Source organism: Coregonus clupeaformis, chromosome 15, assembly GCF_020615455.1.
Source record: "Coregonus clupeaformis isolate EN_2021a chromosome 15, ASM2061545v1, whole genome shotgun sequence".
In the NCBI taxonomy this organism is placed as follows: Eukaryota; Metazoa; Chordata; class Actinopteri; order Salmoniformes; family Salmonidae; genus Coregonus; species Coregonus clupeaformis.
Window position 1 is genome coordinate 28,339,240 of NC_059206.1, and position 21,098 is coordinate 28,360,337.

The following is a 21,098-nucleotide window of genomic DNA, read 5'->3' on the forward strand; positions in this document are numbered from 1 at the left end:
ATGAAAAACAGCTTCTATCTCAATGCCATCAGACTGTTAAATAGCCATCACTAGCACATTAGAGGCTGCTACTGCCTATTGAAATCACTGGACACTTTATGAAATGGAACACTAGTCACTTTAATAATGTTTACATATCTTGCATTACTCATCTCGTATGTATATACTGTATTCTATAATATTCTACTGTATCTTAGTCCATGCCGCTCTGTCATTGCTTGTCCATATATGTATATATTCTTAAATTCCATTCCTTACTTAGATTTGTGTGTATTGGGTATATGTTGTGAAATTGTTAGATATTACTTGTTAGTTATTACTGCACTGTCGGAGCTAGAAGCACAAGCATCTGCTAAGCACGTGTATGTGACAAATAAAAATTGATTTGATTTGCCTAGGATTATATTTGGCCTGTATCACCCCTCAAAAGTGGCTGAGCTCTAACTTCATCTGAGTCCTACTATGGAGAAGCCACACAGATGGCAAGGACAGCTAGACACCATGCTGCCTGCCTGCCCCTGGCTTGTTTCAGCGACCATCTTTGCTTGCTTTCCCCCTTTGACCTCCTTCCTCTGATGACCACTCAAGACACTCTCCCGAGTGGCACAGAGATCCTGGTTTGAATCCAGGCTCTGTCGTAGCCGGCCGCGACCGGGAGACCCATGGGGCGGCGCACAATTGGCCCAGCATGTTCCAGGGTAGGGGAGGGAATGTCCGGCAGGGATTTAGCTCAGTTGGTAGAGCATGGCGTTTGCAACGCCAGGGTTGTGGGTTCGATTCCCATGGGGGCCAGTATGATTTTTTTTTTTTATAATGTATGCACTCACTAACTGTAAGTCGCTCTGGATAAGAGGGTGTGCTAAATGCCTTAAATGTAAGACATTAACTTTCCTGACCCTCTCATGACCTTCCATTTAAAACATTGCTTGTTTTTTTGGCTATGTTTAAAGCGTATTAAACTTATTTATGTAATAAATAGCGTTATAAAAGTTGAATACATTTTCATTATTATTAGTAGAATTGCTCTGGTTAATAATTGCCACGTCATATTGCAGGAGAGACGCCTGTTGCTCAGCAACCGCAAGCGCCACGGACATGAAGGAAACAATATTGCGGAGGCAAGACAGAAAAGTATCGAGTATGGGGTTCTAGAAATAAGAATTTCATGGAACTTTCTTGAGGTGAGCGTTCTTCAAAGAATTTTGTGACACTGGCACATCATGCATGTTGAATTGTTTTGGCAATTTCTCAAGAAGACATTCACCATTAAAGCATCTACAGCCCTACTGTAGATGCTTCAATGCTCATAGGAGGATACCACTCACAACATAAACAATCTCGATGAAGTCAATAATAATAATATTATTATTATTATTGTAATTCTAATTTATTCAACTTATATAGTGCTTTTCAAAGAATCTCAAACCGTTTCCTCCCCGGGTGGATATGTTAGACATTATTACACATTTAACACATTGTGCCACTGTCAAATTCGTGATAAATAATTCAGATCCTTCAGTGAATTACCTACCGGTATGTATCAAATTGATAAATATCAATATTCATCTGCAGAAAACATCTCCTCGGTATCATGTCACGCTCAGCGGCCAAATCTCGCGATAAGAGTCGTGCTGCCATCTTGGTTCCGGCACCCGCTCTTCCTCGCCCTCCCTCGGTCCAGAATGTGGAGACGGTGGACATCGTCCCAGGTCGCCTCACGGAAGCCGCTTGGGTCACCATGACAACACAGGACAATGGGGAGGAGGTGGTGGCGGAGATCATGGGAGAGCTGGAGGCTGCAGTGATGGACAGGTGCTATCAGGTGTACCTGCAAAAACAGGTGTGTAGCTGTCACTGACAGTGGTGCACTATTGAGGGCAGGTGTAGGCAACTAGATTCAGCCGCGGTACGATTTTTGTCGGAGCCGGAACATAATTGTAATAATTTCTACACTGCAAATTGACTAGAACTAAGCCCAAAAAGAGATTGTACAGTATTTGAAAATAACAATAATTCTATACCCTGATTACATTGAGACATGATCACCTAAAGGGAACTGCCAAAATAAAGGAAACACCAACATAAAGTGTCTTAATAGGGTGTTGGGCCACCACGAGCCAGAACAGCTTCAATGCTCCTTGGCATAGATTCTACAAGTGTCTGGAACTCTATTGGAGGGGTGCGACACCATTCTTCCACAAGAAATTCCATAATCTGGTGTTTTGTTGATGGTGGTGGAAAGAGCGCTGTCTCAGGCACTGCTCCAGAATCTCCCATAAGAGTTCAATTGGGTTGAGATCTGGTGATGGAGACAGCCATGGGATATGGTTTACATCGTTTTCATGCTCATCAAACCATTCAGTGACCACTCGTTCCCTTTGGATGGGGGCATGGTCATCCTATGGGGGCAAGCCATGGTAGCGAAAATAATGTCCCAAATAATGGCCTACCCAGAATTTGTATACATGATCCTAAGCATGATGGGATGTTAACTGCTTAATTAACTCAGGAACCACACCTGTGTGGAAGCACCCACTTTCAATATACTTCATATTCCTCATTTCCTCAAGTGTTTCCATTATCTAGGCAGTAACCTGTATGTTTCTTTTTTTATTTGTGGGAATATATTTTTTGCTAAATTCCTGGTGATTTAACAGTCTATTTTCAATTTGTTTATTTTTTATTTTTTATAATTTAGGGAATAGGGTGTCATTTGGAAGGACCTTTCTATGCCCCTAACCAGTCGAAACACCAACTTACATGTGCCTGACATCTCAAACAAATGATTCTCTCTCTCTCCTTCTGTCTCTGTCTCTCTCTCTGAGTCTCTGTCCAGCTGGTGCCGTTCACAGCGTCCTGGGCCTATGAAAGCCTGGTGCAGATGGCTGACTGGCTGTTCCTGGCAAGGGATGAGGGTGAGGGGCCAGAGAGTGCCCCCTTGTGGGGGGAGGACACAGAGCCTGAACCCTGTAAGAGCGACTCATGGGCCGAGGGCTGTGTTCCTGTCCGGTACACCAGTGTGAGCTCACACACACCCCTTTTGCAGGTAACAATTGATGCATAAACACACATATGTAAAGTACCAGTCAAAAGTTTGGACACACCTACTCATTCCAGGGTTTTTCTTTATTTTTTTACTATTTTCTACATTGTAGAATAATAGTGAAGACATCAAAACTATGAAATAACACATATGGAATCATGTACTATCCCAAAAAGTGTTAAACAAATCAAAGTATATTTTATATTTGAGATTATTAAAATAGCTACCCTTTGCCTTGATGACAGCTTTGCACAATTTTTTGGTTACTAGATGATTCCATATGTGTTATTTCATAGTTTTGATGTCTTCACGATTATTCTACAATGTAGAAAATAGTACAAATAAAGAAAAACCCTGGAATGTGTAGGTGTGTCCAAACTTTTGACTGGTACTGTATGTCACAAGCATGCTTGCAACATCACACGCATGATACATGATGATACACACTAATACCTGATGTGTTTTTGTGTCTCTGCAGAAGTTGCTGGATTTTCACCTGGCAGAGTCAGCTGATCCATGGGACTCAGATACCCAGAGCAAGCCCCAGTCTTCCAGTAGACAGGACAGCAAGCCCCAGTCTCCCAGTAGACAGGAATGCAGGCCCCAGTCTCCCAGTAGACAGGAGAGCAAGCCCCAGTTTCCCAGCAGACAGGACAGCAAGCCCCAGTCTCCCAGTAGACAGGACAGCAAGCCCCAGCCTCCCAGTAGACAGGACAGCAAGTTCCAGTCACCTACAAAGCCAGAGCCTCCAGACAGAGAGAGAACAGTCCTACCACAACAAATAATAGTGGATTCAACTGAACCTGAGGAGCCAGAAAAGGCAGAGAAGATAGAACCAGAGGAAGTCCAACCCTCACCTTTCCTCACTGTAGCCACCTATAAAGCCTGGAGGAGGAAACAGTCCCAGACCCAACCATGCACACACAAGGCCCTACCACCACCTCTGAAGACCTACAAACCCTTGTTCACCCCTAGTGGACCAACCCAGCAGTTCCAGCACCTCTCTGTACCCCAACTTCGGGGGCGTAGACCACGAGAGGTCCCAGTCCCTAGGAGACTGGACCCCGCTAGACTACCGCAACACCACGTCTGGCCCGAGGTGGAGGTCCTGGAGCCTCAGCCCTCACACCGCTCCAAGGAGAGAACAGGGGGGCTCACCGCCCTCCTCCGGCCCAACCAGGACCATCACAGCATGGCACGCCGAGCCACCATCACACCCCTGACTGCCCACACCCACCAGGCTTTACCCAGCAAGACCCGGAGGAAGAGTCTCCACCATGGTGTCCAGATACAGAGGCACGTGCTCCGAGGCGGTACCCAGCCAAGGGGCTCGACTGTGGGCTACACTCCGCTCTCCACTGGCCTCGATCTGGATACCATTGAGCTGGTGCCAGGAGTGGCAATTGGGGACCCAGTATGTGGGACTGGGGAGAACAAGCCGTCCTGGGTTTCCCGTCTGCCTGAGCTGATTCCCATCAGAAGCAGCCTCCCGGCCATGTTGTGGTCCCTGGATCAGGTGGTGGGGGGGCGGAGCCCTCGAGTCACTGCCACCACTGTTAAACATTGGGCATGAGGAGAGATAGGAACCACTGCAGTTTCAATCACACTGCAGCCTAATGTACTGTCATTTGATGAATAGGTGCTGATTTGCTTTTATTTAATTAATGGAAGATGTGAATTGCATTTTCCATTCTAAGTTTAATTTCAGCAATTCCAGCATGTATAAGCCCTCTTCCAAATGTTGTGGTTGTTTGAGAAAGGCCACCTAGCATCTAAACCTATTTAAATCAGGGACTGCATTTGAGTTTGTGTATTTATTTTGATGGTTTTCTTCTGTGAGACAGTGCTCCCATGTTTTGTCAGATGAATTTGAACCCCTTCCCCCCATGTATTGTTACATTGTTACATAGTTACGTAACAACATTTTACATAGTTATATTGTTACATGATTGTTACTGATCAGCTGTTTGTTTTCAGTTTTGCCTTGTTCATAGATGTCCTGAGGTTCGATGTTAATGCAGTTCAATACTTGACCACATGATGGCAGTGTGGATCATATTGTAACATTTCTGTAACATTGAACCAAGACTGTGACATGACAACAGATGACCAAGGAAAATACATTATTCACCATTGTTCAGGTCTAGCTCAACGCTTCATACACGTACTTTATTTTTGACATATTTTATATTTTGCAATGACATTCATTCTCACCACCGATAACTGAGTGTTATCAACTGTTGAGAAGAGTATTTAAAAAAACATCTATGACTAGTATCCCTTTAAGGCAATTATTCTGTGTTGATGAGTTCCTGCATAGTGATAAGGGCACTGTTTTACTGTTTTTACAGCAAGCAATACTAAAATATCCCCCAGCTAATTTTGCACTATATGCATGAATAGTTTACAGACCAGCACACCAGGGACCGTATGTGGCCCCTCAACATAAACATCTTACTTTTACTATATATTACTTATATTTTTGATAATTTATGTATGATATTGATGTATTATGTATATGGTTCTGTATGTTCTGGCTAACATTGCAAGCATAATAAGAGTTGGACATAGGCATCAGAGGGCCCTCGCTAAGGGGCCCCACTGCTGATTGACATGTGCTCTCAAATCAAAATCGAATCAAATGTATTTATTTTTAAAGCCCTTTTTACAGCCCTTGTCACAAAGTGCTTATAGGTTGTGTATTCAGTTTCAGAGCACTTCTTTAAAAGCTGGTACATATTGAGAAAATAGCTCATATACTCATAGATGTGGAGCTTTTCATGCAAATACTGTATAACCCATTGGAAAATAGCCTGTTTGTGGATGAGCCTTATGCATACATAGTAGAGTAACATACTATTTCATGACTAGTTTGGCTAAGAGAAACTGATCATAATAATATTATCCCAAATAGGCAAAGTTGTGGGCGGTGCATTGGTCAGGGTTTTGTGTATCAGTAATTTTTCTGACTTTTATACGAGCAGTATATATTTTCTTTTAAACGACACAATCCCCATCCAGTAAGAGGATTTGATATGCCTGGTAAAACGTTAAATACCATGTGTGATGATTTACTGCATATTCTGGCTCTCACAGTGCTCCACACAACATGAAAGCCATGGTGATGATTACAGCTTCAGTTCTACTGCTGGGTTCTTAGCTTGACTACAGTCACAGTCATCCATCTTAACTAAGTTTTCAGCTCATTGTGTATAAAAAATATGAATGTACTTAACTATATTGATTACGTTTCATGTAACACCACGCTAACAATAAGATGAGATTAAAGTTTGGTTACACTTTACTTATAGCCTGCAGGTATAATGCAGCTATAATGCATGGTCAGACTTGCCTTATAATGTTTTATTATCCTTTCAGAAGTCTCTCTTCCCTTTGGGATTTAGTAACATTGCATTACCTCCTACCCACAGTGGCCAGCTCTGATTAAGCAGTTTCAGCACCCCTTTTCTAGTAGTTTGTTGTATTTGCCCAACACCCCTTATTTCTCATCGTATTGGTACCTCCTAGTCACTTCACTTTTACCAGCCAATCATAGTTCACCATTATGGAGCCAGATACCTGCCAAAAGGTTGAAGGTACGTATCGTTAGGATCGTAAGAAAATCCATATGTAAATTGTTAGGGACGTAAGAAAAGCCATGCGTGAACATACAAACACCATTACATACGATTACGGACTAACAGATCTTGTCTTGCAATTCTGACATACAATAATACCTTTCAGAGTTTTGGCAGTTTCATCTCACCAACAAAAAAAACATACTCCAAACGACCTGTGAGGAGTGCTACACGAACAAGCATAACGCAGTATAAAATATACAGAAGTCAGGGAAACCGGAAAGAGGTATCCTGCACGTTTTCAAGTTTCCATTCTCTATTACTCCTCAGTTGAGTTTACTTCACATTTAGGTAGCTAATGTAATGGATTTGTTTGTCAGCGCGAGTCTAGATAGCACTAGCTGTATTATGCCTACAACAGTGATGTTTCAGTCCGCAAGGTGTATCTGTACAGCATGGGCATATCTCTGGGTGATGTGGACATCCCCATGCATGCACCTTATCAAAATATGACTAATTCAATATAGCACCATCCCATTCTCTGGGCTCTGTCTGCAATCATAATCAGTAGTATATACCAGGAATAATAAAATATATAATAACAATAGATGTTTGGGGAATCTATGAATGATGTATGACCACTGGAGTCTTTGCCACTCAAAATATTTTTTTTATAGAATATTTTGATATTTATTTCATCACCAAAAAAAATCCTAAGCATATTCTGTAGGAGGGGTTAATATGAATTTAAAATCATTTGACATGATTTATATGAATTTAAAAGAAATGTTCAACAAAATAGTTGAAGAAGCATATGCAGTGGTTGATAGGGAAAACAGATCTGCCAATAAGAATAGGCCATAGATAGTCTTGACCATTTGGGTCCCCTTGGCTATTTTGCTCAGGACAGGTTATAGCCAAGACTTAATCAATATTTTGTTTTGTCTAATTTATTGATATGGATATACAGTGGCTTGCGAAAGTATTCACCCCCCTTGGCATTTTTCCTATTTTGTTGCCTTACAACCTGGAATTAAAATGGATTTTTTGGGGGGTTTGTATCATTTGATTTACACAACATGCCTACCACTTTGAAGATGCAAAATATTTTATATTGTGAAACAAACAAGAAATAAGACAAAAAAACAGAAAACTTGAGCGTGCATAACTATTCACCCCCCCCCCAAAGTCAATACCTTGTAGAGCCACCTTTTGCAGCAATTACAGCTGCAAGTCTCTTGGGGTATGTCTCTATAAGCTTGGCACATCTAGCTACTGGGATTTTTGCCCATTCTTCAAGGCAAAACTGCTCCAGCTCCTTCAAGTTGGATGGGTTCCGCTGGGGTACAGCAATCTTTAAGTCATGCCACAGATTCTCAATTGGCTTTGACTAGGCCATTCCAAGACATTTAAATATTTCCCCTTAAACCACTCGAGTGTTGCTTTAGCAGTATGCTTAGGGTCATTGTCCTGCTGGAAGGTGAACCTCCGTCCCAGTCTCAAATCTCTTGAAGACTGAAACAGGTTTCCCTCAAGAATTTCCCTGTATTTAGCGCCATCCATCATTCCTTCAATTCTGACCAGTTTCCCAGTCCCTGCCGATGAAAAACATCCCCACAGCATGATGCTGCCACCACCATGCTTCACTGTGGGGATGGTGTTCTCGGGGTGATGAGAGGTGTTGGGTTTGCACCAGACATAACGTTTTCCTTGATGGCCAAAAAGCTCAATTTTAGTCTCATCTGACCAGAGTACCTTCTTCCATATGTTTGGGGAGTCTCCCGCATGCCTTTTGGCGAACACCAAACGTGTTTGCTTATTTTTTTCTTTAAGCAATGGCTTTTTTCTGGCCACTCTTCCGTAGCGCCCAGCTCTGTGGAGTGTACGGCTTAAAGTGGTCCTATGGACAGATATGCCAATCTCCGCTGTGGAGCTTTGCAGCTCCTTCAGGGTTATCTTTGGTCTCTTTGTTGCCTCTCTGATTAATGCCCTCTTTGCCTGGCCCGTGAGTTTTGGTGGGCGTCCCTCTCTTGGCAGGTTTAATGTGGTGCCATATTCTTAAAAATTTTTAATAATGGATTTAATGGTGCTCCGTGGGATGTTCAAAGTTTCTGATATTTTTTTATAAACCAATCCTGATCTGTACTTCTCAACAACTTTGTCCCTGACCTGTTTGGAGAGCTCCTTGGTCTTCATGGTGCCGCTTGCTTGGTGGTGCCTCTTGCTTAGTGGTGTTGCAGACTCTGGGACCTTTCAGAACAGGTGTATATATATACTGAGATCATGTGACACTTAGATTGCACACAGGTGGACTTTATTTAACTAATTATGTGACTTCTGAAGGTAATTGGTTGCACCAGATCTTATTTAGGGGCTTCATAGCAAAGGGGGTGAATACATATGCACGCACCACTTTTCCGTTATTTATTTTTTAGAATTTTATGAAACAAGTTATTTTTTTAATTTCACTTCACCAATTTGGACTATTTTGTGTATGTCCATTACATGAAATCCAAATAAAAAATCCATTTAAATTATAGGTTATAATGCAACAAAACAGGAAAAACGCCAAGGGGCATGAATACTTTTGCAAGGCACTGTAGCCTCTGCGTGATGGGGTTGTGCAATGCAAATGGCTATAACAAGCCTACATGCAGAGTGGAATTCACTAATACAACAGTCAAAATGCCTAATATAAGACCTACAGTCCGTGTTCCCAAATACTGGAAAAAGTGTGATTCGTTAGGTTACATGATCCCCACAATAGCCCCACATGGCCATTAAATAACACACAACAGCATGGCATATTTAGATGTAGGAATAGGCCTAGCCTAAATCATATTTACTTTCTATTTTGCAACTCAGGCGGTTATTCTAGACAAGGCTCTTCTGTGTCTTTATCATTCTCACAGAAGTCATTTAATGAAGGCCCAAGCCTATACTACGTCATCTACTGGTATAATGTCGTTATTGAATGAAGTTCAAAAACAACTCTAGACTTTTATTTTGGAAATGAAACCAGAAGCTGCAAAGCAACTCTAACGTCTGGGCTAGAGTTGATTGATTGACTAGCAAACTTCGACTACCTACATTTGGTTCATGTCCTTTGCAGATGCCACACTACTGACAAAAGTTTGTACGCATAAAAAAGATCTGTAACCGAGTAAAGGGAGACGTAAAGTAAGAATTTAACGTGTAAATGTTCACTCATAGTCATAACATAGTCATAACGTATGTTTATTTTAATGTTTCATGCATGGCTTTTCTTACGATCCTAACAATATACATATGGATTTTCTAACGAGCTTAACGATACGTATGTTCAACCTTTTGCAGGAAGCTGGCTCCATACACCATTCCCTGAGCACCTCACTAAACCCAGCTCCTATGTTTATTGTATTTGACCAGTGTTTAGTGTGTGCATCTAATTGTAAGTACTGTCCAAAATGTCATTGCTTTGGTTGGGTGTTGCTAAGGCAGTCGAGTTATTATTTACCATGTTTATAAGTGACTTTCCTTTTCCATGTGCCTCATGCTATTTTTAGCTTGCTAGCCAAGATGTTAGCCAGTCATGCTAGCTCATTTATGCAGTGTGCCACATGCCTCGTTTAGGATATATATTATTCTGTTAATACTGTTTGCTTATAAACATAGTATCGTTAATAGGCATGTTTATGGACATTTACAACCTTTATGTAGCCTCATGCTACCATGTATTTTATTTAGGCTTATGTAGCATGTAGCCTAATTTTGCCTGTGCCTTCCTTGTGGCACAGTTACTACATTCCAGTCATGTTTTCAGTTATTATACTTACCAGTATTTGGGTCTTTATCCTGTAAGTGTAATTCTATAGCCTGTGTATTTGGTTTTGCCCCTTACATTATATCTTCGTATAAGCATTATAGAGATTGTGGGCCCCACATTATTTTAAGTGCATCTTATGAAGGCTTCATATAGGCTTCATAAGCACTCCACAGTCTACTGGGCCTATATATTGTATGTATGCCTTTACTCATGGTTATATGTTTTTTCTATCTTTCCATAGAACCACTTTTATACACTCTCACTTTTACTGTGAGCCATCATTACAGAGGAGTGTGATGTGGTGAACCTTTATCTTTAATAACCTGTCTGACAATACTGTGAGCTCCAAAAGTATTGGGACAGTGACACATTTCTTGTTGTTTTGGCTCTGGGCAGACTTGATACAAAATAGTCCAGTATTGCAATGCTTCACTGGATCAATCTGAAACTTTGCACACACACTGCTGACGTCTAGTGGCCAAAATCTAAATTGCACCTAAACTGCAATATTATATTGTGGCCTTTCTCTTGCATTTCAAAGATGATAAAGAAATCATAATAAAAAACGCATGTTTTCACTTCAAAGTGTTTCCTTTCAAATGTAGCTCAGATCCTGAGCTACAGGCAGTTAGATTTGGGTATGTCATTTTAGGCGAAAATGACAATAACTATGAGGTTAAAGTGCAGAATGTCAGCTTTAATTTGAGGGTATTTTGATCCATATCAGGTGAACCGTTTAGAAATTACAGCACTTTTTGTACATAGTCCCCCCATTTTAGGGGACCAAAAGTATTGGGACAAATTCACTTATATGTGTATTAAAGTTTTTGGTCCCATATTCATAGCACACAATGACTACATCAAGCTTGTGACACATTTATTGGATGCATTTGCTGTTTGGTTGTTTCAGATTATTTTGTGCCCATTGGAAATTAATGGTAAATAATGTATTGTGTCATTTTGAAGTCACTTTTATTGTTAATAAGAATATAATATATTTCTAAACACTTTACATTCATGTGGATGCTACCATGATTACGGATAATCCTGAATTTATTGTGAATCATTATGAGTGAAAAAGTTACAGAAGCACAAATATCATACCCCCCCCCAAAAAAATGCTAACCTCCTCTGTTATTGTAATGATGTCCCTGTAATTGTAAGCATGTCTTGGGGGTATGATATTTGTGCATCTGTAACTTTCTCACTCATCATAAAAATTGGTGGACTATGTACAGAAAGTTCTGTAATTTCTTAATGGTTCACTCGATATGGATGAATATACCCTCAAATTAAAAGCTGACAGTCTGCACTTTAACCTCATAGTCATTGTATAATTTCAAATCCAAAGTGCTGGAGTACAGAGCCAAAACAACAAAGCATTTGTCACTGTCCCAATACCTTTGGAGCTCACTCTAGATAAATCAGATCATTTTAGTTGCATGGAGAATGATTGACACCAGATGTATTTGGTGATTCCTCCTGTTCTCCTGCCTCAAAGGTCACGCCATACAGGAATTCCAAATGTCACACACACACCTCTGAAGTTTAAGCAGCAGAATGAGTTTGACTGGGTTTGGCCATATCACTCATTGATATTGCCTCCCTAGACCTGAGAGAATTTCACTGATGACATTTAGTCTCCCTCTGAAAATGTAGAGAGTGGAAGGATTTTACGATAAAAAAAAAATCATTTTGTGGTGGATAATAGTCTGGGATAGTTTTCACCGTCAGTGGTTTCCTGAACTCAAGTTACTGTGAGGACACTCAACAAAGAGTTGCAGTATGTGGTGTGTAGAGGCACGTAGATTGCTCTGAAAAGTAAGCCCTTACCGCATAATAATCATTCAAGATCAGCAAACAAACTTGGAGGAAATCCAGTGACCACATTTCAGTGTCCATAAGGTTGCTAGTTCAAATCCCAGAGCCGACTACGTGAAAAATCTGTCTATCTGCCCTTGAGCAAGGCACTTAACACTATTTGCCCCAGGGTCGCTGTCAATAATGGCTGATCCCTGGCTGTGACCCCACTCTCTGAGGGTGTCTTGGCGAGTGGGGTATGCAAAAAACACATTTCCATTTCCACACTTGTACACGTATGAAACAAGACAAATATACAGTGGGGGAAAAAAGTATTTAGTCAGCCACCAATTATGCAAGTTCTCCCACTTAAAAAGATGAGAGAGGCCTGTAATTTTCATCATAGGTACACATCAACTATGACAGACAAATTGAGAACAAAAAATCCAGAAAATCACATTGTAGGATTTTTCATGAATTTATTTGCAAATTATGGTGGAAAATAAGTATTTGGTCACCTACAAACAAGCAAGATTTCTGGCTATCACAGACCTGTAACTTCTTCTTTAAGAGGCTCCTCTGTCCTCCACTCGTTACCTGTATTAATGGCACCTGTTTGAGCTTGTTATCAGTATAAACGACACCTGTCCACAACCTCAAACAGTCAAACTCCAAACTCCACTATGGCCAAGACCAAAGAGCTGTCAAAGGACACCAGAAACAAAATTGTAGACCTGCACCAGGCTGGGAAGACTGAATCTGCAAAAGGTAAGCAGCTTGGTTTGAAGAAATCAACTGTGGGAGCAATTATTAGGAAATGGAAGACCTCACCCCGTGGGGTCAAAATGATCACAAGAACGGTGAGCAAAAATCCCAGAACCACACGGGGGGACCTAGTGAATGACCTGCAGAGAGCTGGGACCAAAGTAACAAAGCCTACCATCAGTAACACACTACGCCGCCAGGGACTCAAATCCTGCAGTGCCAGACGTGTCCCCCTGCTTAAGCCAGTACATGTCCAGGCCCGTCTGAAGTTTACTAGAGTGCATTTGGATGATCCAGAAGAGGATTGGGAGAATGTCATATGGTCAGATGAAACCAAAATATAACTTTTTGGTAAAAACTCAACTCGTCGTGTTTGGAGGACAAAGAATGCTGAGTTGCATCCAAAGAACACCATACCTACTATGAAGCATGGGGGTGGAAACATCATGCTTTGGGGCTGTTTTTCTGCAAAGGGACCAGGACGACTGATCCGTGTAAAGGAAAGAATGAATGGGGCCATGTATCGTGAGATTTTGAGTGAAAACCTCCTTCCATCAGCAAGGGCATTGAAGATGAAACATGGCTGGGTCTTTCAGCATGACAATGATCCCAAACACACCGCCCGGGCAACGAAGGAGTGGCTTCGTAAGAAGCATTTCAAGGTCCTGGAGTGGCCTAGCCAGTCTCCAGATCTCAAACCCATAGAAAATCTTTGGAGGGAGTTGAAAGTCTGTGTTGCCCAGCGACACCCCCAAAACATCACTGCTCTAGAGGAGATCTGCATGGAGGAATGGGCCAAAATACCAGCAACAGTGTGTGAAAACCTTGTGAAGACTTACAGAAAACGTTTGACCTGTGTCATTGCCAACAAAGGGTATATAACAAAGTATTGAGAAACTTATTTTCCACCATAATTTGCAAATAAATTCATTAAAAATCCTACAATGTGATTTTCTGGATTTCTTTTTCTTATTTTGTCTGTCATAGTTGACGTGTACCTATGATGAAAATTACAGGCCTCTCTCATCTTTTTAAGTGGGAGAACTTGCACAATTGGTGGCTGACTAAATACTTTTTTCCCCCACTGTAAGCACCCCCTATTTGACATGAAATACAGTAGTTGACGCGAGTTTCAGTTAACTCTGTGGTCCATTAGTGTCCATTTTCTAATTTATGGGATTTTGCGCTTATTATGTCTGTTGTTTTCTGTTTTCTCTCTCTTACGCAACACCTTACGAGAACATCTTATCCTCAGCTTGGAAAATGACCACATATCTTCATACTTCTGGTATTTTCTATCTGCCAGCTTCCACTGCTGTTTCATATTGAAGGAATGAACAGAACTTGAACAGATTAAGAGCAGTGTTTGTTGGCCAATGCTTGGTTTCTTACGAGAATAGCTGTGATATATTGATCTCATGTGTCTTCTCTTAACCAGTCTGTTAATGTGAGCCAACAGTAGTAGAGTAAGCAGGCACTAGGCGGTAGAGCTTTTTAATAAAGAACAGATCAGAGGAACTCCTCTTGACCCTCCCTGTCCTCAAGACGACCGCGAAATGTAGGCCTACAGTACACCTGCCTACGTGTTATCCACTATATCCTCTTTTACCCTCTTTTCACACTTTATCAGCAAATCATGCTAGCAGGCCACAGCTGACTTATGCCTGACGAAATGTATTGAAAACCAATCGACATGACAGTGTGATATGGTATAGGCTGTGGTTACGATATAGAACCATTACTGCTTTGTTCGAGTAGGATACCTCATAATTTGGTAACAAATGTAGAGGCAAACACGTCATGGTTTTGGATCTGTATTTAGAGGTAAACAAATAGTCAGTCACCTATTTTATGTTTGTTTGTTGGACATTTACCACAAACACGTTGACTTTTGTAATCAGGCAATTGAAGGTTTACCTGAAGCAGTCAACCATGTTGGTTCTTTTTCTCACAGTGTACCGTAAAGTGGTCCAAAGTTAGATTTGGCTCAGGTCCCAGAAACACAGGCACATATGGTACACATCTGGTAGAAGTTAACATGTGGAAAAACCTAGCACACCACCTGTAAGTCTGCGGAGCTGAGGGAAAGAACATGAAAGTGATTGTGAAGATTTTAGTCATCTGTTCAGCATAGCTCTTTGAAAGATCTCAGTCACATTTTATAATGATAGTGTCATACTCGCAATGCTGCAGCGCCCCTGTAATGTTAATGCAGTCCTACAGACTGTATGGTTTGGTTAGTGTCAGTGTCTGCTATAAAGTGCCTTCGGAAAGTATTCAGACCACTTGTCTTTTTCCACATTTTGTTACGTTCCTGCGTTATTCAAAAATATATGAAATTGTTTTTTTCCCTCATCAATCTACACACAATACCCCATAATGACAAAGCAAAAACTAGGTTTTTAGAAATGTATATAAAAAGAACAATGGAAATAATACATTTACATAAGTATTCAGACCCTTTACTCAGTACTTTGTTGAAGCACCTTTGGCAGCGATTACAGCCTCGAGTCTTCTTGGGTATGACGCTACAAGCTTGGCACACCTGTATGTGGGGAGTTTCTCTCATTCTTCTCTGCAGATCCTCTCAAGCTCTGTCAGGTTGGATGGTGAGCGTCGCTGCACAGCTATTTTCAGGTCTCTCCAGAGATGTTCGATTGGGTTCAAGTCCGGGCTCTGGCTGGGCCACACAAGGACATTCAGAGACTTGTCCCGAAGCCACTCCTACGTTGTCTTGGCTGTGAGCTTAGGGTCGTTGTCCTGTTGGAAGGTATACGTTCGCCCCAGTCTGAGGTCCTGAGCGCTCTTGATCAGATTTTCATCAAGGATATCTCTGTACTTTGCTCCATTCATCTTTTCCTCGATCCTGACTAGTCTCCCAGTCCCTGCCGCTGAAAAACATCCCAACACCATGCTGCCACCACCATGCTCCACCGTAGGAATGGTGCCAGGTTTCCTCCAGATGTGACGCTTGGCATTCAGGCCAAAGAGTTCAATCTTGGTTTCATCAGACCAGAGAATCTTGTTTTTCATGGTCTGAGAGTCTTTAGGTGCCTTTTGGCAAACTCCAAGCTGGCTGTCGTGCCTTTTACTGAGGAGTGGCTTCCATCTGGCCACTCTACCATAAAGGACTGATTGGTGGAGAGCTGCAGATATGCTTGTCCTTCTGGAAGGTTCTCCCATCTCCACAGAGGAACTCTGGAGCTCTGTCAGAGTGACCATTGGGTTCTTGGTCACCTCCCTGACCAAGGCCCTTTTCCACCGATTGCTCAGTTTGGCCGGGCGGCCAGCTCTAGGAAGAGTCTTGGTAGTTCCAAACATCTTCCATTTAAGAATGATGGAGGCCACTGTGTACTTGGGGATCTTCAATGCTGCAGAAATTTTTTGGTACCCTTCCACAGATCTGTGCCTCGACACAATCCTGTCTCTGAGCTCTACGGAAAATTCCTTTGATCTCATGGCTTTGTTTTTGCTCTGACATGCACTGTCAACTGTGGGACCTTATATAGACAGGTGTGTGCCTTTCCAAATCATGTCCAATCAATTGAATTTACCACAGGTGGACTCCAATCAAGTTGTAGAAACATCTCAAGGATGATCAATGGAAACAGGATGCACCTGAGCTCAATTTCGAGTCTCATAGCAAAAGGTCTGAATACTTATGTAAATACGTTTTATTTTATTTTTTTGTTAGTTAACATTTCTAAAAAACCTGTTTTCTTTTTGTCATAATAGGGTATTGTGTGTAGATTGATAAGGAAACATTTGAATTTAATCAATTTTAGAATAAGGCTGTAACGTAACAAAATGTGGAAAAAGTAAAGGGATCTGAATACTTTCCGAAGGCACTGTATGTGTAAAATGAATGTGTAAAATATACATGTAGATATAAGGATAGTTTAGATTATAGTTCTGTGTTCATAGAATTCAGTAGAACTACACTGAACAAAAATAAGAAAGGCAACATGCAACAATTTCATAGATTTTACTGAGTTACAGTTCATTAGGACCTAATCTATGGATTTCACATGACTGGGAATACAGATATGCATCTGCTGGTCACAGATACGTTAAAAAAAGATAGGGGTGTGGATCAGAAAACCAGTCAGTATCTGGTGTGACCACCATTTGCCTCATGCAGCGCAACACATGTCCTTCGCATAGAGTTGATCAGGCTGTTGATTGTGGCCTGTGGAATGTTGACCCACTCCTCTTCAATGTGCGAAGTTGTTGGATATTGGCGGGAACTGGAACACGCTGTCGTACACGTCAATCCAGAGCATTCCATACATGCACAATGGGTGAAATGTCTGGTGAGTATGCAGACCATGGAAGAACTGGGACATTTTCAGCTCCCAGGAATTGTGTATAGATCCTTGCGACATGGGGCCGTGCATTGTCATGCTCAAACATGAGGTGATGGCAGTTGATGAATGACACGACAATGGGCCTCAGGATCTCATCACGATATCTCTGTGCATTCAAATTGCCATCGATAAAATGCAATTGTGTTCATTGTCCGTAGCTTATTCCTGCCCATACCATAACACCACCACCACCATGGTGTCAACGATGTAGTGATGGTGTGGTGGGGAATCAGGCGCAGAAGCAGAGGTACAGTCCAACAAGACTTTACTATGCAAAATAAACCACAAACGGCAGGAGGCCAAACAGACGCGCACAGGCGTCAACACACGATCGCACGAAAACACAGTGCGCAAAACTCTCCTAAACAGAGGAGGACACTACTAATACTGGCGTACTGGAAAAATAACACAGCTACGCAACCATCTGACAAGCGACAATTACACACAACACTATACACACAAACAGGGAACTAAATAGGGTGCATAATGAGACCTAACACAAAACAGGTGTGGCTAACAGACAAAACTAATCAAACAGGAAACACAGAACATAGAACGGTGGCAGCTAGAATTCCGGAGACGACGAACGCCGAAGCCTGCCCGAACAAGGGAGAGAGGCAGCCTCGGCCGAAACCGTGACAGTACCCCCCTTGACGCGCGGCTCCAGACGCGCGCCGACTCCGGCCTTGGGGACGACCCGGAGGGCCGCGGCGCAGGGCGCGTCGGATACCCCCGATGGAATTCCGTCAGGAGCGACGGGTCCAAAATGTCTCTCCTCGGCACCCAGCACCGCTCCTCCGGACCGTACCCCTCCCACTCCACTAGATACTGAAGACCCCCCTCCGACGTCTAGAATCCAAGATGGATCTCACGGTGTACGCCGGTGCCCCCTCGATGTCCAACGGGGCGGAGGAGTCTCCAAGATCTCATGTTCTTGGAGTGGGCCCGCACCACCGGCCTGAGAAGGGACACATGGAACGAGGGGTTAATACACTTATACTCCACTGGTAACTGTAATCTATAACAAACCTCGTTCAACCTTCTCAGGACTTTAAATGGCCCTACAAACCGCCGACCCAGTTTCCGACAGGGCAGGCGGAGGGGCAGGTTTCTGGCAGAGAGCCAGACTCGATCTCCAGGTGCGTACACAGGCCCCCTCACTGCGGTGTAGGTCGGCGCTCGTCTTCTGTCGACGTATGGCACGCTGCAGATGGACGTGTGCAGCGTTCCCACGTCTCCTCCGAGCGCCGCACCCACTCATCCACAGCGGGGGCCTCGATCTGGCTCTCATGCCATGGTGCCAGAACCGGCTGGTACCCTAAAACACACTGAAAAGGGGTTAGTTGGGTGGAGGAGTGGCGGAGAGAGTTCTGTGCCATCTCGGCCCAGGGCACATATCTCGCCCACTCCTCCGGCCGGTCCCGGCAGTATGTTCTGAGAAACCTGCCCACATCCTGGTTTACGCGTTCCACCTGCCCATTACTCTCCGGGTGGTAACCCGAGGTGAGGCTCACCGAGACCCCCAACCGCTCCATAAAAGCTCTCCAGACTCTGGAGGTGAATTGGGGACCCCGGTCAGCCACAATGTCCTCGGGCACCCCGTAGTGCCGGAACACATGAGTGAATAGTGCTTCGGCGGTCTGTAGGGCAGTAGGAAGACCCGGCATGGGGAGCAAACGACAGGCCTTAGAGAACCGGTCCACAACGACCAGGAGTGTAGTATTCCCTTGAGAGAGGGGAAGGTCAGTTATAAAATCCACCGAGAGGTGGGACCATGGTCGTTGTGGAACGGGCAGGGGCAGTAACTTACCCCTAGGCAGATGTCTAGGCGCCTTACACTGGGCGCACACCGAGCAGGAGGAAACATAAACCCTCACATCCCTGGCCAACGTGGGCCACCAATATTTGGCACTAAGACAGTGCACTGTCCGGCCGATACCCGGATGTCCAGAGGAGGGTGACGTGTGAGCCCAATAGATCAATCGATCCCGACACTCGAGCTCAGAATCGAGCTCCCACAACACCGGTGCCACTAGACACGACTCCGGCAGTATGGGAGTGGGCTCCACGGACCTCTCCTCCCCGTCATACCGCCGAGACAGCGCATCTGCCTTACCGTTTTGTGACCCAGGGATGTAGGTGATCTTAAAAGAGAAACGGGTCAAAAACATACTCCATCTAGCCTGTCGAGGGTTCAGCCTCCTCGCTGCCCGGATGTACTCCAGGTTACGGTGGTCCGTCAAAATGAGGAAAGGGTGTTGAGCCCCCTCAAGCCAGTGCCTCCACACCTTAAGGGCTTGTACCACAGCTAACAGCTCCCTGTCCCCTACGTCATAATTTCGCTCCGCCGGGCTGAGCTTCTTGGAATAGAAGGCACAGGGGCGGAGTTTAGGTGGCGCGCCTGACCGTTGTGAAAGCACGGCGCCAATACCGGCCTCAGACGCGTCCACCTCTACCTGAAATGGTAAAGAGGGATCCGGATGCGCCAGCACCGGAGCCGAGGTGAACAGGTCCTTCAGCTTCTCAAACGCCCTGTCCGCCTCGACTGACCACTGCAGACGCACCGGGCCCCCTTTAAGAGAGACGTGATGGGAGCTGCCACTTGCCCAAAACCCGGATAAACCTCCGGTAGTAATTCGCAAACCCCAAAAACTGCTGCACCTCTTTCACAGTGGTTGGTGTTTGCCAATTACGCACGGCTGACACTCGGTCTACCTCCATCTTCACCCCTGACGGACAACTGATACCCCAAAAAGGAAATCGACTCCTGGAAAAACAGACACTTCTCTGCCTTGACATACAGGTCGTGCTCCACCAGCCTCCGCAACACCCTGCGCACCAGGGCCACATGCTCGACACGGGTAGGTGAGTACACGAGAATGTCATCTATGTACACCACGACTCCCTGTCCCTGCATGTCCCTGAAGATCTCATCCACGAATGATTGGAAAACTGACGGAGCATTCATCAACCCGTATGGCATGACTAGATACTCGTAATGGCCCGAGGTGGTACTAAAGGCTGTTTTCCATTCATCATCCTTCCTGATGCGCACCAAGTTGTACGCGCTCCTGAGATCTAATTTCGTGAAGAAACGCGCCCCATGCAACGACTCAGTCATGGTCGCAATCAGCGGGAGTGGATAACTATACTTCACCGTAATCTGATTGAGACCACGGTAATCGATGCACGGACGCAAACCCCCATCCTTCTTCTTCACGAAAAAGAAACTCGAGGACGCGGGGGAAGTGGACGGCCGTATGTATCCTTGTCTCAGTGATTCGTCTATGTAAACCTCCATAGCTTTCTTCTCCTCCTGAGACAGAGGATACACATGACTCCGTGGGAGCGCAGCTCCTGCCTGAAGGTCTATCGCACAATCCCCCCTGCCTATGGGGTGGCAACCGCGTCGCCCTCGCCTTACTAAACGCAATAGCCAAATCCCCATACTCAGGTGGAATGTGCAATGCGGGCACCTGGTTTGGACTCTCCACCGAGGTAGCCCCTATGGAAACGCCCAAACATCTACCCACACACTGAGCAGACCACTCCATCAGAGCCCTCTCCTGCCACGAAATAACGGGGTTATGGGTACTTAACCAGGGCATGCCCAGCACCACCGGATACGCAGGAGAGTCAATCAGAAACAGTTGAATTATCTCCTGATGACTCCCCTGCGCACACATCCTAAGTGGCGCCGTGACCTCCCTGATTAAGCCCGTACCCAACGGACGACTATC

At 44.0% G+C, this 21,098-nt stretch overlaps 1 protein-coding gene across 2 annotated transcripts; it reads left to right on the forward strand.

Annotated features, from left to right (window-relative positions):
- The first annotated feature begins 1,084 nt into the window (after positions 1 to 1,084).
- Positions 1,085 to 6,388, forward strand: LOC121582605 (uncharacterized protein C2orf81). 2 transcript variants are annotated; one of them, XM_041898530.2, is made up of 4 exons: positions 1,085 to 1,181; positions 1,573 to 1,840; positions 2,837 to 3,046; positions 3,522 to 6,388. In XM_041898530.2, the coding sequence occupies exons 2-4, from the start codon at positions 1,592 to 1,594 to the stop codon at positions 4,614 to 4,616; spliced, it is 1,554 nt and encodes a 517-aa protein (XP_041754464.1). In that variant the 5' UTR covers positions 1,085 to 1,181; positions 1,573 to 1,591; the 3' UTR covers positions 4,617 to 6,388. The 2 variants fall into 2 exon arrangements, with proteins under 2 accessions (XP_041754464.1, XP_045081327.1); XM_045225392.1 differs by lacking the exon at positions 1,085 to 1,181 and having other exon boundaries at positions 1,542 to 1,840.
- Positions 6,389 to 21,098: the final 14,710 nt, after the last annotated feature.